Genomic DNA, 20,756 nt, shown 5'->3' on the forward strand with positions numbered 1-20,756 from the left:
TTGTGCACAGCCATTCTAAAGTAAGCAAAATATACGTTTTGTTCAAGAGAAAACAGTGTTGACGACCAATTTTAAGAACATACCCACCATGTACGGAACTGACCAATTAGAGCCTGCTGTCAAAATACGACAACGTCCCTGGGTGGGCTCGAACCACCAACCTTTCGGTTAACAGCCGAACGCGCTAACCGATTGCGCCACAGAGACATGTTGCCGTTCTGACACGGACGGACGTTTTGAATGTACGTCCAGCTGTTCAGTGGCTAACAAGGAGCTGAACGGCAGAATTCACATTTCCTAGGAAATGTGCCACTTGTATGACTTTCTGTTACTCTTCCAGTCTCTCTATTTCTCAGTTGCAACCTGCTCATGACACGGTGACATTCTAAGCTCAGTGGCGTCTTCCCACTGAAGACAGAATGTTTGATGCCTAGCAATGGCAAGGCATCGTTTGGATATGTGCATTTAAAAGGATAATAATAATAATAATGATAATTTTAGGGTCATTCTGAAATGTTATACGAATATCTCTATACTTTTGTGGGTAGTGTATTTCACCAAGTCAGAAATCTGAATAAAAAATAATCATGCAATTAAAAAAGACAGAAAATGGTTTTAAAACATCCTGTGTAGACTCACCATTGACTCACAGAGAAAGAATTGAAAATGTTTCCAATGACACATGACAATGACAAATATGCATGTGTCATGGTTCTTAATAAACATCTTACTGGATGTGATTTATTTTTTTCTTCCAATCACTTCCCTAATGAAACCGCGCCTGTGGGTCACGTGACGACAATCAGCCAAACGAGATGACGTAGCGGGAGTGAGTTGAACAGGAAGCAGGCGCGTTGCTCCGCTTCGCCAGCAGGTGGCGCGAGTAGGTCGACAGCGGGCGCGGCGATCGTGTGGGAGAAATGGCACAATCACCGTCACCGCGGCGACTGCCTGGTCTCGGCCCACCCCTGCGGCGCGACACGCCCCGGGTTGCTGCCTTTTGACAAAGCATTTATTTTGGTCGGAGCACATGGCAGCGAGAGCTGGTCCCTGTGAGAAGGTCCGGCGAGCAGCCACAGGTGGAGACCGAGTTGACGCTTGCTAGCACCGGAATACAACAGCTCACTCTGCGCCAGTTGGTGCTTCTAACTAGGCGGAGGACTCGTCCTAAGTTTATTTGTTGAAGACACTTGCTAGTTTTGTTTTGTTTTTTTTCCTCTCCCGCAAATAGTCCACAGGTGGAGACGCCGACGCGCACTGCCCTAAAACTTCTCTCGGTGAGTAAACTTGACACCTTTCTCTCAACCTCCGCGACCCCAGTAGCTTAAACCGTCTTTCATGTACCTGAAGTATTTATTTCAACTTGCCGTTAGGTTCCCATTTGATTCAAATGTGCTGTGTCGGCTATTCGAAATGCTGTTATTGTTAATCATTTAGTGTTGACCGAACTCCTGAACATCGTGTCATTTTTCCGTATATTGTATATCGCAAGTGGAAGTCTTCTTGGGTAATTGGCTGTAACCAATTGTAATAATTAGGGATCTGCGAGTATCGGTATTTGACCGCTACTGGCTTATTTCAAAGTATCGGGTACTCGTGGAGGCTGCACATTCCACCTACCGATACTTAAGGCAAAAAAAAAAAAGCTGACATTAAGTCCTCCAAGCCAGTAGTTGGCGTTACATTGCAGCAGTTTGACACCTTGGCTAATCAGAAAGGTCTTTGTTCAAAATTATCTGTCATTGTGTTGATAATTGATATTTTATTTATCAAAGGTACTAGTGGTATCGATGAATACGTAAGAGTGAATGCTGGTATCAGTCTGGGGGATAAACAAAAGGTGATCTCTCACATCCCGAGTAACAATCAAGTGCCGCTGGCCACGCGAAGTGCGCCGTCTTGTGTAGACCGAACACCTCAACAGCCTGAACTCATTAAGCAGTCACAATGATTTGTGGAGGGTCCAGTGTCTGGGCTGCCAGGTGCAGGGGTTATAAATGGCGGTGTTAACCACTTCACCACTTAACTGCTATGTTCTGTCTTCGCCTTATAATGCTGGCGGTGATCGCTCTCAAATAGCAGACAGTTCAAGTGGGCTCTTCCCTGCTTCTCTTTCTCATTCCTTTCAAAAAAACAAAGTGTCTAGACATGACTGCACCTCCAGTTTTGAAATGAACAGTTCCGGTGTTACTGTGCAGCAGGTGAAGAATCACTATGCACAAGTGCAAAAAACGGGCTGGTTGTTGTGGCAAGCCAGCAGGAAGTCACTTTTATCAGTACAGAGACTTGAATGATCAAAGTTTCTTCCCGTCTACAGCTGAGGTTTGTTTTTCTCCGTGTCACATGGCTTCTCCCAGAAGTAACACATGGTGTGATGCCAACGATGTTTCCACCGCTTCAGAAAGCTTTTTGCTCACACAGCATCAAATGTGACTGAATAGTCAGTGTCCCCCCTGATGCACGATCATTCGAGAAGGCTCATGTATAGAACAAAGTGAGAAGGGATAAACGGCGAGTGCAGAGGATGTGGTGAACCAGCCCGATTGCACTGCAGTACAATGCGGAACCTGTGAACAGCGGTAAAACGGGGGGGGGGGGGGGGTCACTGTGTAAGTAGAACCAAGACTTTACTGGCAGCAGAGCTTCAGACCCAATTATGCTTGTAATATTTGACACTGTGGCATTTTACAACATGCTCTCCCTGTCTTACAAGGGCGTGGCCCTCAGAAATCACAGGTATGTCCTTGTCAGCGATCACACTGGATGACACATGAGGCGTTAGCGATAGAAGCCACATTAAATGTGTGAGAAGCACCTCGGCCAACACCCTCTGACTTGATTTGTTATTGTTCGATATTTTCCCATCTCCCTGGCGACTGCAGCTAAAAATCACCGAAGGGGTGTGATGAATGAATAAAATGAATGTTATTTTATGCAGTCCAGACTTCAGGGAGAGGCTTGTGGTTGCATTCCTCTTGTTTTATTCAGCGGGTGTGTACTGTTGTCGCAGGTAGGTTTCGACCTGTCAGAGCGCAGCGCGGCACACTGCGGCGCTGTCGAGGCCCACACAGGCGCTCCAGTATGAAGCATCTGTTTTGTTCATCAGCCTTGCTTTTTTTTTGGGGGGGGGGTTAATTCTGACCCAGTGGATTTTTGTCCAAACATCAAGAAACAAACACCCTCATTCAGGGAGAAGGTGAATGTGTTGATATAAGTGTCTGCTGTTTGGCTGCCTTGGATTTAAATGTCCAAAGTATATTATACTGATGTCTGCTTAGTCACTCTAATACTGTTCATTCTTTCAGTGTCTGCTTTCCTCTACATCAGCCTACAACACATTTGTGTGTGTTGCACAACCCATTTTATAGTCTTGTATTTTGAACTGCAATTTTAAACTCAAACCACTATTCAGTTTATCCATAAAATGTTGAAAAGTATCGCTAGACTTTCATACAAAGTTCTGTATAAGGGTCCCTAACCCTTGGGCCGTGGACCCATACGGGGGCCAGCACAAAGACTGAAGAAAAAATATTTTACTGATCATCAGTTTAATTTTGAAAATCGGTTGCATCCGCCAGTCAAAAAGCTCATCTCGGTCACGTGACATGAACAGTAAGCCCACAAAGCTATCAAAAATGAGGTTAAAAAAAAAAAAAAAAGCAAATGTGTTTGGAGAGCGTCTTCATAAAGGAGTGTAGGCCAAGTAATAAGACAGAAGAGCTTAGAACGTCGAAGAAAAATTAAGCTGTATTAGAGACAAGACGGGCAGACCTACCTAAGGTACGGGTTTATTGCTACAGGTGATCTCCACGAACCAACCTGCTTCATATTTGGCGACAGGCTGGCGAATGAGGCAAAGAAATAAGCCACCAATATTGTTTGGCACATGGAGTCCAAGCATCTGACATTAAAAGACAAGCCTCTGGAGAGTTTGGAAAGAAAAAAAGATGACCCCAAAATGGGTCCTTCAAGAGAAACAAGTGCAGGGGTACCACTAATAACTACATTCAGCGTACCTATTGAACCTGCAAACATCAACTGGCATTTGTATTATTTTTATTTTTTTTCAGCACTTTACAAACACACTTTTGGTCACCAAGTATGTGAAATACAAATCAAAACTACTCTTGGCAATTACACACTCATTTACTAACTTGTGCTAGCAGGTTTCACTCGTTCTGCACTATTACACGTTCCAGCAAATATGAGTTAAGTCTTGTTTCTGTGGGCATCAGCCAAAGTGACTCCCAAAAATGTGATCTCAGTGGCAAACCTTACATTTCATCCCTCTCCATTTTGACTCCAAACACTGTGCGTAAGAAGGTGTGCAAGATGTTGTGGTTTACCTGGACAGTGTTTCCAAATTAAGCAATGTCACCAAGAAGATGCACAAATATCGGTAATACAGAAGCCATATTTGTAGAACCCTCGAGGCGCTACATGTTGAAGCAGCAACTTGAATTTAACATTCAGATAGTCCTGCTGTGCTCCCTCACAGTTACTCCGTATGTTTTTTCTCTCTAATAGGAATCAAAGTTGGCTTGGAAACACTTTTCCTCTTTGCCATCATTGGTGTGATTGCCTTCTGTGGTGGCATCACATAACAAAAACCAAACATGAGAAAACGGAAAAAGAAAACTGCTGGGGGAGTTAATCCTTTAGATTTAGGGTTTCACAAACTTTATTTTGAGACCTAAATTAGACATTTGGTTTGTGTCCGGGACTAAAACTTTAAGTTGTTTTCCTGAAAACTTTGGGTCAGTTTTATATCCGTGCAACTGTAGGTGCATATGAAGTCGGTTGTTCAAAAACAAGTACATTTGCCTTGCAGTTTTTCAGAAGTTGTGGATTTTTTTTCATCCATTTCCATCTGCCTCTGTGCGGCTCAGCTGATGTTGAACTGCAAGCCAAATTGTGGTTTCGTGAAAATAATTCCTCCTATTGTTTGAAAGTGTTGAATTGTGTCCAAAGTGGTGGGGCAGCAATAGCTAGCTGTTACCAGAACAGCAGCCACCTTTTATTAATGTCTTTTATCTAACTGAACCAAAAGTGCTTGGCATGTGTCTCATCAAACAGTTCAGCACTTACAACGGCTGAAATAAGTGTTTAACACGTCACCATTTTTCTCATTGAATATATTTCCAAAGGTGCTATTGACTTGAAAATTTCACCAGATGTTGGGAACAATCCAAGTAATACATGCAAAGAAAGTAGAACAAATAAACTCAGAAATTAAGTTGTGTATGTGAAATGACAAAGGGAAAAAGTATTGAAAACGCAAAGAAAGGGAGGTGCAAAAAGGCATAGAAAGCCAAGACAACACCTAAAATCTATCAATAATCAAACAGCAATCCATCCCCTTGTCAGTGCAAGTGAATATCAGCTGGTTCAGTCCTAATTGATGGCCTACAAAAAGGTCTCATTGCCAAGGTGTGAGTCAAGACACATCTCATGATGGGTAAGAGCAAAGAGAGCTGTCTAAAGACCATCGCACACCAATTGTTGCAAAACATAACGATGGCATTGGTTACAGGCGCATATCTAAGCTTCTGAATTTTCCAGTGAGCACGGTTGGTGCCATAATACGTAAGTGGAAAGCCAATCATACCACCATAAATTTTCCTCGTTCAGGTGCTCCTCGCAAGATTTCTGACTGAGTGCAAAGAATAATCAGGAGAGTTGTCCAAGAGCCAAGGACTACCTGTGGAGAGCTTCAAAAATACCTGGAATTAGCAGGTACTGTTGTCACAAGGAAAACAGTGAGTAATGTACAACCCCAATTCCAATGAAGTTGGGATGTTGTGTTAAACGTAAATAAAAACAGAATACAATGATTTGCAAATCATGTTCAACCTATATTTAATTGAATACACTACAGAGACAAAATATTTTATGTTCAAACTGATAAAAATTTTTTTAGCAAAAAATCATTAACACGTTCAAAAAAAGCTGGGACAGGTGGCAAAAAAGTTGAGGAATGCTCATCAAACACCTGTTTGGAACATCCCACAGGTGAACAGGCTAATTGGGAACAGGTGGGTGCTATGATTGGGTATAAAAGGAGCTTCCCTGAATTGCTCAGATTTTCACAAGCAAACATGGGGCGACGTTCACCTCTTTGTGAACAATTGCGTAAGAAAATAGTCGAACGGTTGAAGAACAATGTTCCTCAACATACAATTGCAAGGAATTTAGGGATTTCATCATCTCCGGTCCATAATATCATCAAAAGGTTCAGAGAATCTGGAGAAATCACTCCATGGAAGCGGCAAGGCCGAAATCCAACATTGAATGCCCGTGACCTTCGATCCCTCAGGCGGCACTGCATCAAAAACCGACAATGTGTAAAGGATATCACCACATGGTCTCAGGAAAACTTCAGAAAGCCAATGTCAGTAAATACTGTTTGGCGCTACATACGTAAGTGCAACTTGAAACTCTACTATGCAATGCAAAAGCCATTTATCAACTACACCCAGAAACGCCGCCGGCTTCTGTGGGCCCGAGCTCATATAAGATGGACTGACGCAAAAGTGTTCTGTGGTCCGACGAGTCCACATTTCAAATTGTTTTTGGAAATTGTGGACGTCGTGTCCTCAGAAGAGGAAAAGAACCATCCGGACTGTTATGGACGCAAAGTTCAAAAGCCAGCATCTGTGATAGTATGGGACTGTGTTAGTGCCAACGGCATGAGTAACTTACACATCTGTGAAGGCACCATTAATGCTGAAAGGTACATACAGGTTTTGGAGAAACGTCTTTTTCATGGACGTCCCGGGTTATTTCAGCAAGACTGCCAAACCACATTCTGCACACGTTACAACAGCGTGGCTTCGTAGAAAAAGAGTGCAGGTACTAGACTGGCCTGCCTGCAGTCCAAACCTGTCTCCCATTGAAAATGTGTTGCGCATTATGAAGCGTAAAATATGACAACGGAGACCCTGGACTGTTGAACAGCTGAAGCTGTACATCAAGCAAGAATGGGAAAGAATTCAACCTACAAAGCTTCAACAATTAGTGTCCTCAGTTCCCAAACGTTTATTGGATGTTGTTAAAAGAAAAGGTGATGTAACACAGTGGTAAACATGACCCTGTCCCAGCTTTTTTGGAATGTGTTGCAGCCATAACATTCTCAGTTAATGGTTATTTGCTAAAAACAATCAAGTTTATCAGTTTTAACATTGAGTATCTTGTCTTTGTAGTGTATTCAATTAAATGTTGAACATGATTTGCAAATCATTGTATTCTGTTTTTATTTGTTTAACACAACGTCCCAACTTCATTGGAATTGGGGTTGTACTCCGCCGCCATGACCTGTATGCACGCTCTCCCCACAAGACCCCATTGCTGGGGGGAGGGGTGGGGGGAGCATGTCAAAGGTCGTTCAGTTTTAATATTTGGAAAAGACAGTTAAATACTGGGAGAGTATAGTCTGGTCGGATGACGGCAAAGTTTAACTGTTTGGATACCATAATGCGCACCATGTTTGGAGGAGAAATAGTACTGCACATCACCCTAAAAAATACTATACCAACAGTGAGGTTCGGAGGTGGGAACATGATGGTGTGGGGCTGCTTTTCAGAAAATGGTACTGGTACACTTCACATTATTAAAGGAAGGATCAATGGGCAAATGTACCGAGACATTCTTGACAAAAATCTGCTGCCATCTACGAGGATGATGAAAATGAAATGAGGGTGGCCATTTCAGCAGGATAATGATCCAAAACATACTGCTTAGGAAACTCTCAATTGGCTTCAAAGGGGAAAAAATAAATAATAATAAATAAAACTGCTAGAATGGCTTAGCAAAACACCTAACTTGAATCCAATCAAAACTGAATTCAAGGTCCATAAAAGAAGCCCACGGAACCTTCAAGATTTGAAGACTGCTTGTGTGGAGGAATGGGCCAAAATGACCAGAACAATGCATGAGACTAGTTTCACCATACAGGTGGTGTCTTGAAGCTGTCATTGCAAAGAAAAGCTTTTGTACAAAGTATTAAATTAATACCAGTTGATGTGCTCAAGACCCTTTTCCCTGTGTCATTTCACATTTATTTCGCACAACATATTTTCTGAGCTTATTTGCTGTACTTTTTGTATGTATGGATTTGGATTGTTCCCAACATCTGGTGAGATTTTCAATGAGAAAAATTGTGACTACTTTTTTCAGCCTTTACGTGCTTTGTCTGAGTGCAACTTGAACCTTATCAGTGGCCAATTACTGTAGGTTCAACCACTTTTCTTCTTTGCTGTTTATACTCATACTGTGCTCATACTGTGATGACAATACTCACCGCTTGCCTTTTTATAAAGCTAATAGGTGATGGTTTACTATTTTTGGTTGATAATAGCCAAATCGTCTGAGCCTTCTTCTCCCCTGTTGTAGCCAAAGCAGCTCTGGAGGCTGCCCCAATTAAAAGGCCCTAATGATGGCTCATGTAGTAGCCCTGCTCATTGTCCCCCTGAATATTTATGAGTGACTTGGTCCGCACGGCTCATCCTGGACAAGTGTTGTCATGTGCGGACAATGAAATGGGCTGCAGAAAATGTGGTGAGAAGTGTTGCATCTGCGTCACTTTGATCCAAGCTTTGCAGACATTTCCCTCTACTTAATGGTTAGCTTTATATTATATATCATTTGCTGAAGCGTTGATATTTATGCAATATTGGTTCACTTTTAGTTCCTGGGTGTGCTAAGTAAAATCATAATTTATATAGCAAATGGTTAACGTGTGTGTATTATTGAGCATCTATTGCTGTGGAGCCCTGTTGTTTTATGTTTGAGATTTGCTTAGATTGGATGACAAAAAATAACTAATTATAATGATTTTTCAGGGAGAATCATAGAAACGATTCAGTTGTTCTAAGACAAACTTTGGCTGCAAACATTTAGACGGAGAGAAGTTTGGTGGTAGAAATTGGATGGATGGAAACAAATAGGTTTATGATTTGTAACAGTGGGGCCACATCTTATCATATTCAGAAATGTGCACATAATTTAAGATATACTTTAGTTGTTTGATTGCACACTTGACAGGTGGGCACACGTTCCAGATACATGACTGTGTATGCAAAACAAAAAAAACATCAAATACTGTGAACTTCATGAGCAATAAGCCATTTATTTGTTTGACAGACAAATTTGTATATGCGCAACCCCTGGCCCATAAAATGTTTCTCATAGGGCTACTATATATATTATAGCCATTATATGCAGTTGTAGATTTATAGTAAAACACGCACAGTGCTTTGATAACATGCATTTATTTTCCTTGTCTCAAATGTCATTTTAGATTTATTGAAACTATTTGCCTTTGCAGGTGCTTGATTAATGTTAGTCATTCCTCCCATTCTCTTCTGATATGGTTGTGCAGTTCATGTCAAAAGGATTTAGTCGAGCGAAAGTGGTGATGAAGAGCAGATTCCAATGTGCAGTCTTCACTTTTTTTTCCCGAGCAATGCCAGCAGATGCTCAATGTTTATTTAAAAAAAAAAAAAAATATATATATATATATAAAATTCAATTTATGTGTTGTAATCATTTTGATGTTAAGTCTTTTTCATTTAAGGTTCTCAAGACTCCATTGATCCAGCCTGATCAATGGCACTGACCGTGAACTTGATTGGTCCATCGCCCTGGGGCTTCAGAATAGTTGGAGGAAGGGACTTCAAAAAGGCCATAACTGTATCTAAGGTATTTTTCAAGACTCGCCCTGCTGCTGAACTTTGTCTTGCCTTATCAAACTGTATCCTCTGTTTTTGTCAAAACACAGACTGTAATGGCATGCCATGCAAAGTCAATTTCCTCCTCACTACGCCCCTTTTCTTGTCTTTGTTTCCATCCACAGGCTGTCTCATACCTATTTCCTTGCCTGCCAAACGCATTAGAATAGAATGGAAGTAGATTACATTAGAAGGAAACCACTGATTACAGTTACAGTGGAAGTTGAGGTGGGAGGTTTGGCGTTCCAGGTCAGGCGTGCACGGCTGAATGTGTTTAAGTACGGATATGTGTTTTTTTGTCAATGATAACATGCACGTACCACATACACCAGTAGTTCTTACATAAGTTTACGACTGTTTTCCAGATCAGATTTTATTTGTGTTCCACATATCTGCATGCAAGAGACACAAAGCTGTGCCCACTGCACATCCTGCTCGCACGTCATTGCATTTACCCACAATCCCAGTAGCTCTTCAGTACATAGACGGAGTATAAATTTGAAAAGTTGTGCAAGAGGTGATGCTTCCAACATTCTCAGTTTCAATCTCCTTTGACTTCTAAAGCATTTATTATTTGCCTTCTTGAAAAGTGACGTATATTGTTGGATTTTTCTTACCACTACCCAGTTGGTTTCCTTGTCTCAAATATCAAACATCTTCTTTGAAGTCTCCTAAAGTCCTGCTGTGCGAGATAAAACTTCTTCATTGAAAAAGATTGGCAATGTCTAGTTTGACTAATGGCCATTCTTCATAGTTTTCCCCATTTGCAGCTGAGAAGCTTTAAGGCAGATAATGTGAATCTGGTGGCGCTATTTTATTGTTGTTGGCCTGAATAATAGTGAATTCTTGTTATACTTGGGCAAAGACTTGAGAATAACTCATCCAACTGCGTTTAGTTGATTTTAATCCAGGCATGTCCTGATCAGAAAAGACACCCGCTATTGTGGGTCACCACAGCAACACTTAATTGCCTCTTGAAGGGCCACAGGCATGGCCCCTCTGCCCTCTTGCTTTGCTAAAGTGACAGGCATTCTCTCTGTAACAGACACTTTTTCTCTAGAGACTCACACTGTCTAGCACTTTTATAGTGTTTTTGCATTTTGTTCTTCCCTCTCTTTATTCTTAATTGTGAGCTGAAGGTCAGTCTCAAGCACATTTTTGCTGAAAATGTCAGTCCACAAATTTTACCAATTGTATAATTAAGCCTTTGACTTTGGCTTTTATTTTAATGCCTATGCACCAGGGTGTGTGAGGCCTGAAAACAGAAACCAAAGTTTGCTTTCATTACAGTGGAATTTCCTCTGCAATGACACATTACACGTCAAAGCCAATGTCACACTGCCACATCAAAGGTCAAACCATCAAGTCTGTCACACTAAGAACTTCTCTCAAAGGCTTTCTATCCATCTGCCTACTTTTGACCGACATTGCCTTTTCATACGTGCTAATAGCTGTGTCAACTGTGTCTTCTCTACAGTTTGGATAATACTCTTGTATTAGGCACATGATACAGCCATTAGATAAACTGGTAGCATTTGAGTACATTTAGCTTATTCCCCCCAGCAATTTCTGTCATCGACAAGTTGTCTGCAGAGGCACTCGTTAAACGGAGTGTAAATGGGGCCTGCGTTTATTTGAATACTTTGTTTGTTTTTCAACAGGTCAACGGAGGCAGCAAAGCAGAGCAAGCAGCTCTCCAACCAGGTGATGTCATCTTGGCAATCAATGGGGAAAATACTGCTGACATGCTAAATGCAGAGGCCCAGAACAAAATCAAGAACTCCAAGACTCATCTGCAGCTGATGGTGGAGAGGTATGCACCATGAATCAAAGGATTATGATCTCCACATTCTTGTGGTTGAATTTAGCATTAAACATACAAAGATGATGCATACTCAGGTTTTTTTCAGTTCATAAACATCCCTCATTTATGCCAACACGACAGTCAGTTCTACTTCTATCTTCCTCCACGCTGTTTTGTGTTTTAGTTATCATGTAAACACTACACAAACAAAACAAGTGATTGCAATCAGGGGAAATACCAGTTTGAGTTGGAGCCACATTGTTGTTTTCCCTGGTTCTCCAACAAACGTGTTTGGGAAAACCTGAAAACTTTTCCTTTCATTAAGGCCTGCTCTTGACTGGAAATTTAATGAAATGTCTTTCCTTAATTCCCATTTCTTGTCACGGTCTACCTATCCTTCTCCGACATAGTCTCTCCTTCTTTTTGGTCACAGCCAGACATTCAAAAGCTGTCATCCACACGTACTTTCACGTTTACTCCTTCGATGTCCCGTGTCCATGTCAGTGTATTTTATTTACCCTGTTGACGTCGTGTCTCCCACTGAGCCAGAAGACGCACTTGCATGGGGGGCATTAAGTCGAGAATGAACAAACACTTCATTAATTGTTGAAATACATTGGGAGGAGGGAAGGGTTAGATATACAATGGCACAGTTAAGCAGCATTTGTAGTTGATCAAATCCATGAAATGAGCATCGTGCACAAAATGAGCCATAATACCCGGTTAGAATAACATTCCCAGTATTGCACACCGCTGTCTATGAATTCTAACGCCTATGCTTGCTCTAGAGCAAAATTCCAAGTCATGATTAAAACTAGGAAATGTGTGATGGCCTTCATCTTTTTTTTTTTTTTTTTTTTTTTTTAAATATAAATATCGCCACTTTCTGGACTGGAGGGGTAGTGCAGTGTGATTTATTATACCACTGCTACATACAATACTGTAAATTATCACACATTTGAATAAAGTACCCTGAACATTTAGGAGTGGTGGCGATACAAAGCAAATGGGCCACAGCGACCTTTTTAGTACCAGTAACTCAAAGTTCATGGGCTTGTTGAAAGTGGCTATTTATGACATAATTGACCATGGCTTCTTATATATTGAAGTTCCTTGTTCCACCCTATGAAATGTAAAAGTAGCAATATTTTACCTCACGTTCACTACAAGCAGTACAAAGCTGTAACACCTATGAAACTCACCTCTGTGCCATTCCTTGAGTCTTTTTATAGTCTGGCGAAACTGCATCTGAATAACTTCCAGGTGTGAGTGAACTGAGGAGGAATGTTAAAAATGCCCAACTATTTGAGCCACTGAATCAGTGAGACTGCTCTCTGAGCTGTGAGAGCCACGTTGTCAGCAACACTGCAGGCTGACGAGTGACGCATCTCCATTTCAAATCGATTGTTTGTCGTAGCGCAACACCGCTCTCTGAAACATTCCATGTACTCTAATCTGTGGTTCTATTTTGAAGTAAATGATGGCGTTAATTCATTCCAAGGTTTTCATATAGATGCTTGATTTCAGTCAAAATACCAGTATTGTTATTCTGTTTTTGGAACATTTTAAAGAGGTTGACACCCTTCTAAAATAGTGTTGTTTGCAGTTCCTAGGGTGTGCTCACAAGCACATTTTTAAATGAGCTTGTTTGCAGAAAATTCCATCAGATCTGGTTGTTGCAATAACCGGAAACAATTAAAAACTCTGGCTTATTTTGTTCAATGGAAAAAAGGCTGATTTGCATTAGTTTGAAACTTGAACACAGCGTCAAAGAAACAATGTGTTATATGTATGCTCGGTGTGGAATTGTTTCCCCTGTCATTTCAATACTCAACAATTATTTCAGTTTTTACAGAGTGAGAGGTAGTCTTACAATGCACACATTTGAGGAATCCGCCCGAGGCAAGTCCCCTTGATGACAGCTGCAAAGAATTTATATTAGCAAATCGAGTCTTGATTTATGTGGATAACATCTATGGTGGAAAGTCAGTCAGCGTTTTTGTCAAACGCACATTCATCTTTGTATTGCAGAGGTCAGTGCTTATAGACTCAACACTGATGTAACTATTTAACCTTTAATACATCTGATTGTCTGTTGACCCCCTCTTGTCACCTCACACTGACAAAGGTAGAAGGGAGGAATAAGTGAACAATTCTCAGTCATGCAGTTCCCCGTTTCAAATCATTGACATTTGTCTAACTTCGTCTGGAGAGGTAATGTTTTTCAGCTTGTGCGCTGGTTCCTTTTCTTGTCATCTCTTTCCTACATGCAGTATTGTGAGCTTAGGCTATGAGAGGTGGTGTGTTTCTGCGTGATTTACCACAGGCATCCGGACCTTCCTGTGTGCCTCATTACAGTACCTCAGGTTTGGGGGGGGGGGGCACCGTGTGTTTGAATTGGCCACTGAACTGCCCATTTTTTTCCCCTTCAAATTGAATCATCAAATTGCTTGCAGAATGTGTTTTTACTTAACTAAAGCAAAAGTGACTACAGTAGTTGGAAAGAGGCGGGCCATCAGAAGAATATTTTTGAAAGGGACACAGTCGGATGCCAACAGACTTGCTTGAACATTATCCAAAGCGGTCTGAAAAATTTCCATAGTGTCATTTTTAAACAGTATTCCAGTCAGTAAAAGTTTAACATAAGCTTCCACGCTTATACTTTGTTATTCAGCAGTAATTGTTCCAATGTTCTTGCACTTAAAAACTGTTGGATTTGAATATTAAGGTAACTTTAAAGCTCCCTTTAAGTCATTATATAATCTATGTTAATCCTTGGCTGATCGGTGTGGGTTTCTGTCTTTCAAGGCTTGAACTTTCCAGCCCTCGGCAGACAAATGGGATCAGCACCCCTGAACAGCTTACTGGGCGCTTTCAGGTCAGGCTTATTTATTATTATCATTATTATTATTATTTTCCTGTCATCTGTCTATTTGGGATTTCATTTTGTAAACTATACTCTGATGCACAAACTCAAGCCACCTTTATTCACAAATGTATATTTAGTCCCCCATTGAGTTAGTTTCCTGTCATTCAAATGAGTGACTTTGTCATTTTGGTTAGAGAGAGTACTTTTTTGATTTTATTTTGGTTTCATGGTAATTGTGAAATCAAATGCAAAGATGATGAAATTACAGAACATGAATCCAATACTGAAGTACATTCCTGCATTGGGATGATTTGTAGGAAGCAGTAATAGTAAGTCGAGATGAGAACCAGAACTACAGAGAGTACAGCATATCCAGCCCTGCATCGCTGTCACCTGTGCCGTATTCACCACAACCTCCCAGCAGTCCTGATGGCAAGAAGGAGAGGTTGACACCCAACACTAACAAGAGGTAGCGGCTCCCTTGATCACAAGTGTGTGTGTCCATCTGGTTTCAGATACCCAAAACTATATAATTGGACAAATGAGAGAGAGAGAGAGACTGAAAATGCTTCAATTTGTCAGTGGAAAAGTTTGTTTCAAACACTAGTATGAGGATTGTGTCCAGAAAGCAGGTTTATTCATCCTTCATAAATGGTAAAAGGATGTTGTACATAGAATCTGGCATGACAACATAGTTTAAAAATGTCATATGCCAGGAAAAAAGAATGAATGACTGACTCATTATGCAGATTTATTGAAATGGGTTTTAACAAATCAGTCATACAGTTAGTTTATAGTATCAAATTCAACATGCAACACCACACCACAGTTTTAATCACAGAAACATGAAATGCAGAATGTTTTTTTTCAAACTGTTGCAGTACAGAGAGAGCTTAACTGAGCGTCACAATTACTATACAGAAACACTGAAATGATTTAGACAAGTTGAACTAAATACATTTCATGTTTGTTAATTTGTATTTATTTCTAACAGAACAAATTAACATTTTACCTTACCTTCCATCTATTAATTCATTAGAAGTACAGTATTATAAAATACTGTTTAATTACATTTTGGAACATGAAAGCATTGAGTTTTTCGACACAGAAGGTTGTCCACCCACACAAATAAATGTGTCCTGGAGCTTTAACGAAACCAAATGATCGTTCTCAGAATTGGAAACAATCTTATTTTTTTTATATAATTAGTCTGAAAGAAGTCAATCTTTTTCAAAAATTCCTTTCAGGGATAGTTGAGTCTTTGTGAAATGTGTTCTGTTTAAATGTTGAATAGGATTAAAATTGGACAAAGTGCTCTCTTGACGCTGCAGCATCCAGTGTCAATAGGTATGAGAATAACAAAGTGGAGCCACACGCTTTTACTGTAGTAACAAAGGATATGCATAGGATATCACATTCCACCATTTGCATTCACTTTAACAAAAGCAGAATGTGGAACATTCACCACACTTATTGTATGCTGGCCTTTTTGTTGTCTCTCTGCGACAACCTTATAGGCCACAGGTCAAATATTTGGCCTAGAGTTGTTTTGACCTTCAACTTTTTGTGCATTAATGTTCATCAGATTAAATTATTTTCTACAATATTTGGAGTGGCTTTGTGTATAAATTCATTGGAAAACAATAATAGTTGTTGGTGTCTTGTGTTATAATATTGCACTGATTACCTTATTACTAGACTGCATACTGTCATACACTGTAATAAAAATGTGAATACTAGAAACATTGCATCTTTCATCAACACACTTGCTGTCATTCACCCTCATTTGCAAACTGGGATAGGCTCCAGCACGCCGCGACCCTAGTGAGGATAAGTGGTACGAAAAATGGTATTCAATAGTAAAATAATAAATATACACCCTGAAGGTCCTAACATGAAATATTGTTCATATTTCCTGCCCGATTTATAAAAGCATCACTTACTACTTGCTTTCCTTATGTTGTAGTGTCCATCTGCGCTCATGGTCGCCAGAGGAGAAGAGTCATAGACTGTCCAGGCCACTTTCACAGGTTAGTTTTTGGAAACTCTTTTTTTTGTTTAGTTTTCAACTTGGTTAGTGCATCTGCCTCACAGTCAAAAGGTTCTGGGTTTGAATCTTTGCTCAGTGCTTGCGGGAGTTTTCTCTAGGTATGCCGGCTTCCTCACACATTCCAAACAACATGTTTATATGTGCCTTGTGATTGACTCCACCAATTCAGGATGTACCCTGCCTCGCCCAAAGTCAGCTGGGATAGGCTCCAGTTCACCCTTGACCCTGAACGGGATAAGTGGTAGAAAATGGCTGGATGAATGGATCGTAAAAGTTGTCCTCATCTTTGTCCTGATGGTGCGGTTCAAGTTTGCACACTACCATGTGCTGTAGTGGTAGCATACCACTGTGTTATTGTTGCGGTCATAGTTTACATTTGTCTCAGGGTTTAGTTTCTCTTCTGATTATTTTTAAAACAAAATTTTTAAACTGCACTGCCCGGTCCAGAAATGAAAGAAAAGTTTGAATGTCTTTTTAAAATTATTTTTTCATTTTTTACTAGAACTGTAGCACATTGTGTGGGATGCCCTTCAAAGCGTCATTGTGTTTTATGAGGACGTTACTGTAACATCATACACAAAAAGATTTCAACATTTTTACAGCAGGGTGTGTATAAATAAGCAACACCAGTCTTTTGAAATGTTTCACATTTAAGCCAGACAGCAGTTAGAATATATTTGTCATCAAAACAAAGGCCTTAACTTTGGGTCGTTTGCAAGGAAACCCTATAAGTCTTCTTAAGCAGTCAAATATGTGAAGGGGACGCTTGGGGTTATCATGGGAATGCCACCAAACAATGTTGTGCTTATTTAGAGGTCTAGCAACAAAACCAAAAAGGGGTTGAATCAGGCATCTGCAGAGCCTTCAGTGAGCTTTAGAGAGAACATGTTGTGGGAAAGTTCATTGTGAGCTATTTCAGCTATGTGTTCATGCTTGGCCTCACTAAAGACTGCACATGTGAGATGACGGAGCAGGAAAAACAAGACCCCTTGTAATGGCACAAGGAATTCCAGAACTTGTGTGGACACTTCATAAAGTTATACAAATATGTAGAAATGTAAACATCAAAACATGTGAGTGTTCCCCCAAGAAGCTTCAGGCCAAGAAAGTTCATTTGAATTTGGGATACTTTTTGTTTTGTGACAAATGAAATGGGATCCTGATGCAAGAGTAGAGCCGGGATTTACAAATCTATTTTCCCGTGCCTTTCAGAGAGAACTCGTTAAGTGTGCGTTACGACAGCAGTTGGGCTTGCCCCAATAATATAACTGCCGCATTTTCACGACCATAAGGCGCACTTAAAAGTCTGAAATTTTCTCCAAAATGGCGCACTTATATGTGCACAGAGTTCCAAAATCTGCAAATGTTGTTGTGACTTTAATGTGCGCTCCGTTTGACTGACTGGGAGCATTTCCTGCCGACACGCTGCTTATTTAGAGAAAGGCGGACGTGACTGAGGACAGCATGCGGACGTAAAGGGGGAAGGGTGCGCGTGACAGAGGACTCTAAAGACAGGCTCCCAGTAGGTATATAGTTCCGGTATGTGCATCGGTTTGGCTAAGTACCCCCAAAAATGGCACCTACGAAGTATAAACTGCAAGCTATCAGTTATGCGGAGAAACATTGGAATTGAGCAGCCACGAGAGAATTCAACATCAACGAATCCATGGTTCGCAAGTGTAGGAAGCAGGAAAACGAGCTTCGCCAAGTCAAGAAGACGAAGCTGAGTTTCTGCGGAAACAAGGCGAGGTGGCCCGAGTTGGTCTTCCAATGGATTAATGAGCAAAGGACAGCCGGGAGAAGAGTCTCTACAGTCACCATTCGACTGAGTGCAATAACTCTGAGCTTGACGAATGAACTCCAACCGCTGGACATCGGTGTAAACGGGGCGTTCAAAGTGATGTTGCGAGCGGCGCGGGAGCCATGGATGACCGATGGCGAACACATCTTTACTAAGACTAGGAGGCAGCGCCGGGCGAGTTACGCGACAATTTGTGAATGGATTGCGAATACCTTGGGCTAACGTGTCTGCTTGCACTGTTGTTCGGACATGAAGACTTTACAAGATGTCTGTGATGTTACTTGAATCTCTTCAAGGCTGACACAAGTGAGAAGTGATATTCACTTGGATGCCTGAGGCGGCGGATTGAAGAGGAGATGACGGAGCTGCCCAAAGTTAAGACTAGCGGAAGAGAATGAGGTTTTGCTGCCAGGGATTTTAACAAGATAATATAAATGGCTGGAGGCTTTTTAAGTCCTAGTTAACGGTCATTTAATGCTTCGTTTGAGGAGATGATGATGATGATGAGAGAAATTTCAGTGGTGTGTGGTGACGTGATCAGCGTTAGGCGTAGTTCTGACGAGACGGTTGTATCTACTGCGCAAAGGTGTATTTACAATATGTTGGTTGTTGGATTTTTATTTGACTTTGATGCAAATTGCCTTTTTATAAAAATTAATCAAGCTGTATTTGACCTTGAATCATTTTATAGTGAATTTCATTTTAAACACAATGAATAGATAATTGGCATCAATTTTTTTTTTTTTTTTTTAAACCTTGAACTAATTGCAACTTTGCCAGAATGCTACATTTGCTGCATCCCTGTTTGTAACTGAACTGCAATTTGAGATTTTGCCTTGTGCAGTACAGTCTTTTTGTTCCCCACTTTTTATGGTCTGTAAACTGATATAAAATTTAGTTTCTGACTGCCATCTGCGCTTGACAGCTTCAGTGTGTACTATCATTTTGCCTGGTGGATGAGTTATGGGATTTGGCTGACCCTTTTCCATGAAGGTTGTTGACTGAGGTTTTAAAATGATTAGCATCCCACTGCAGTGCTGTGATTAGCGAGTTGAGTTCTTTTGGAGCGCCCTGTGGGGAACTGGCCGGGAAGAGCCTTGGCCGCTGCGTACATTATGCTGCTTGGACTGGCAGGAACACTGCAGCTCAGTATATGTGAGCAGTAGGAGGCTCCATGACAAGGTCCCAACTGCGAGGGGAACAGCACTACTATATCAGGTGATCAGCCTGTATGAAAAGTGCTTAAAAGGCTTTTCCACACATCCTTTGGATCCCTCAGTGAGCAAAGTGGGATGTGCGCAACAGGAGCCCCTTGTTTTCCAGGGTGTTGGGTATCCTGAGAAAATGCAGTGTACAATAGAGGCTGTGACGGTCCAGGCTGTGTCTGACTGGTGCTGGTTTTGCCTGTGCATTACAAGGCTTGTCCTTGTGTGACGAGAGCTAGAAGAGCGGGTTGCTTGGAAAGCGAGGAGCCTGCCGACCTTCCCAAACTGTTTTAATACATCGCACCAATTTGCAAAGTCAAGATGTTGCTGAAGTGAAGAAGAGCTCTTTGTGCCTGAGAAACTTCAATACTTGTGCATTTATTTACTTGCATGCACATTTATAAATTTCATTTTCCTGACAGTGATGTATTTTATGTGTTAATATTTTTTAAAATTAGTTCTGATCAAGAGCTCTAAGAGCCTGTTGTGAGTTACGGCACAGGAAATGTTCCTGAAGTTTCCATCCAATGTTATGCATGTTTTTTCAGGAAGCATTTACTGTGGCAGTTAAACTTACTGTCCCTTATGTTATGATAATATACCTCTGTACTGTTACAACCCTAGTAATAAAGTATGCTTGTGTTCGGAATGAAGAAAATCATGCACCATTTTAGTTCTGAGCGAGGCTGCTGATTTGGCAGTCCTGCATAGGCCAAGCCAGTGTCAGGAGTGGTCCCACAGTCTGGCAGTGGCCACACTGAAGGGAGGTTTTCTTCCTGTGTACAGTGAGCCCTGTCACTGGTCTGTGTAAGCCGTTTTAACATGGACTTTGAGCCATTGTGGCCTCTGCAGGCATCATGCCTCGCCGATAGATCAGCCTGCTTCTTTTTCTTTCCCTTAGAGCGGGAAAACAAACTGGGGCACCTTTGATTTCGCCTTGCTGCGCACTCATGAGGGGGCACCGGCCCCGCAAGTTTTAATGTGTGGGTGTTTGCTTCGAGAGATGAGCCTTTACAGGTCGCTGCTGTTCATGAAGGTGGTTGAGCTGTGTGTCAACATTCCAAAAGTTGTCAAGGGAACTAGATTTGTAACTTCCGTGTATTCGTCCAAAAGTTTGTGCCAGCTTACCAGTGTATGACAGTCTGTTTTATGTTCAATGGGGCCACAGTTTAAATTGTAGGACGTTTTTTTGTGACTGCGACTGACTGAGACATAATTTCATCTTTTACATGCCAATCTTTGTGATTTGCTTTCGGACAAATTCTTGTAAAAACTTGTAAGTCTTTGGCTCTATCCATG

At 41.1% G+C, this 20,756-nt stretch overlaps 1 protein-coding gene and 1 non-coding gene across 2 annotated transcripts in view; one reads left to right on the top strand and one right to left on the bottom strand.

Moving 5' to 3' along the window:
- Window positions 1-133: 133 nt before the first annotated feature.
- Window positions 134-207, bottom strand: trnan-guu (transfer RNA asparagine (anticodon GUU)). The gene has a single exon. It is a non-coding gene; the product is annotated as a tRNA-Asn (tRNA).
- A 792-nt stretch (window positions 208-999) lies between these two features.
- pdlim2 (PDZ and LIM domain 2 (mystique)) overlaps window positions 1,000-20,756 on the top strand; it is a 32,349-nt gene continuing 12,592 nt past the window's right edge. The window contains exons 1-6 of the mRNA XM_061671507.1: window positions 1,000-1,277; window positions 9,575-9,699; window positions 11,390-11,541; window positions 14,341-14,410; window positions 14,719-14,870; window positions 16,368-16,431. Of these exons, the coding sequence (XP_061527491.1) occupies window positions 9,607-9,699; window positions 11,390-11,541; window positions 14,341-14,410; window positions 14,719-14,870; window positions 16,368-16,431 (531 nt within the window). The 5' untranslated portion in view covers window positions 1,000-1,277; window positions 9,575-9,606. The remainder of the gene's footprint in view (window positions 1,278-9,574; window positions 9,700-11,389; window positions 11,542-14,340; window positions 14,411-14,718; window positions 14,871-16,367; window positions 16,432-20,756) is intronic.

This window comes from Phycodurus eques, chromosome 3, assembly GCF_024500275.1.
Source record: "Phycodurus eques isolate BA_2022a chromosome 3, UOR_Pequ_1.1, whole genome shotgun sequence".
In the NCBI taxonomy this organism is placed as follows: domain Eukaryota; kingdom Metazoa; phylum Chordata; class Actinopteri; order Syngnathiformes; family Syngnathidae; genus Phycodurus; species Phycodurus eques.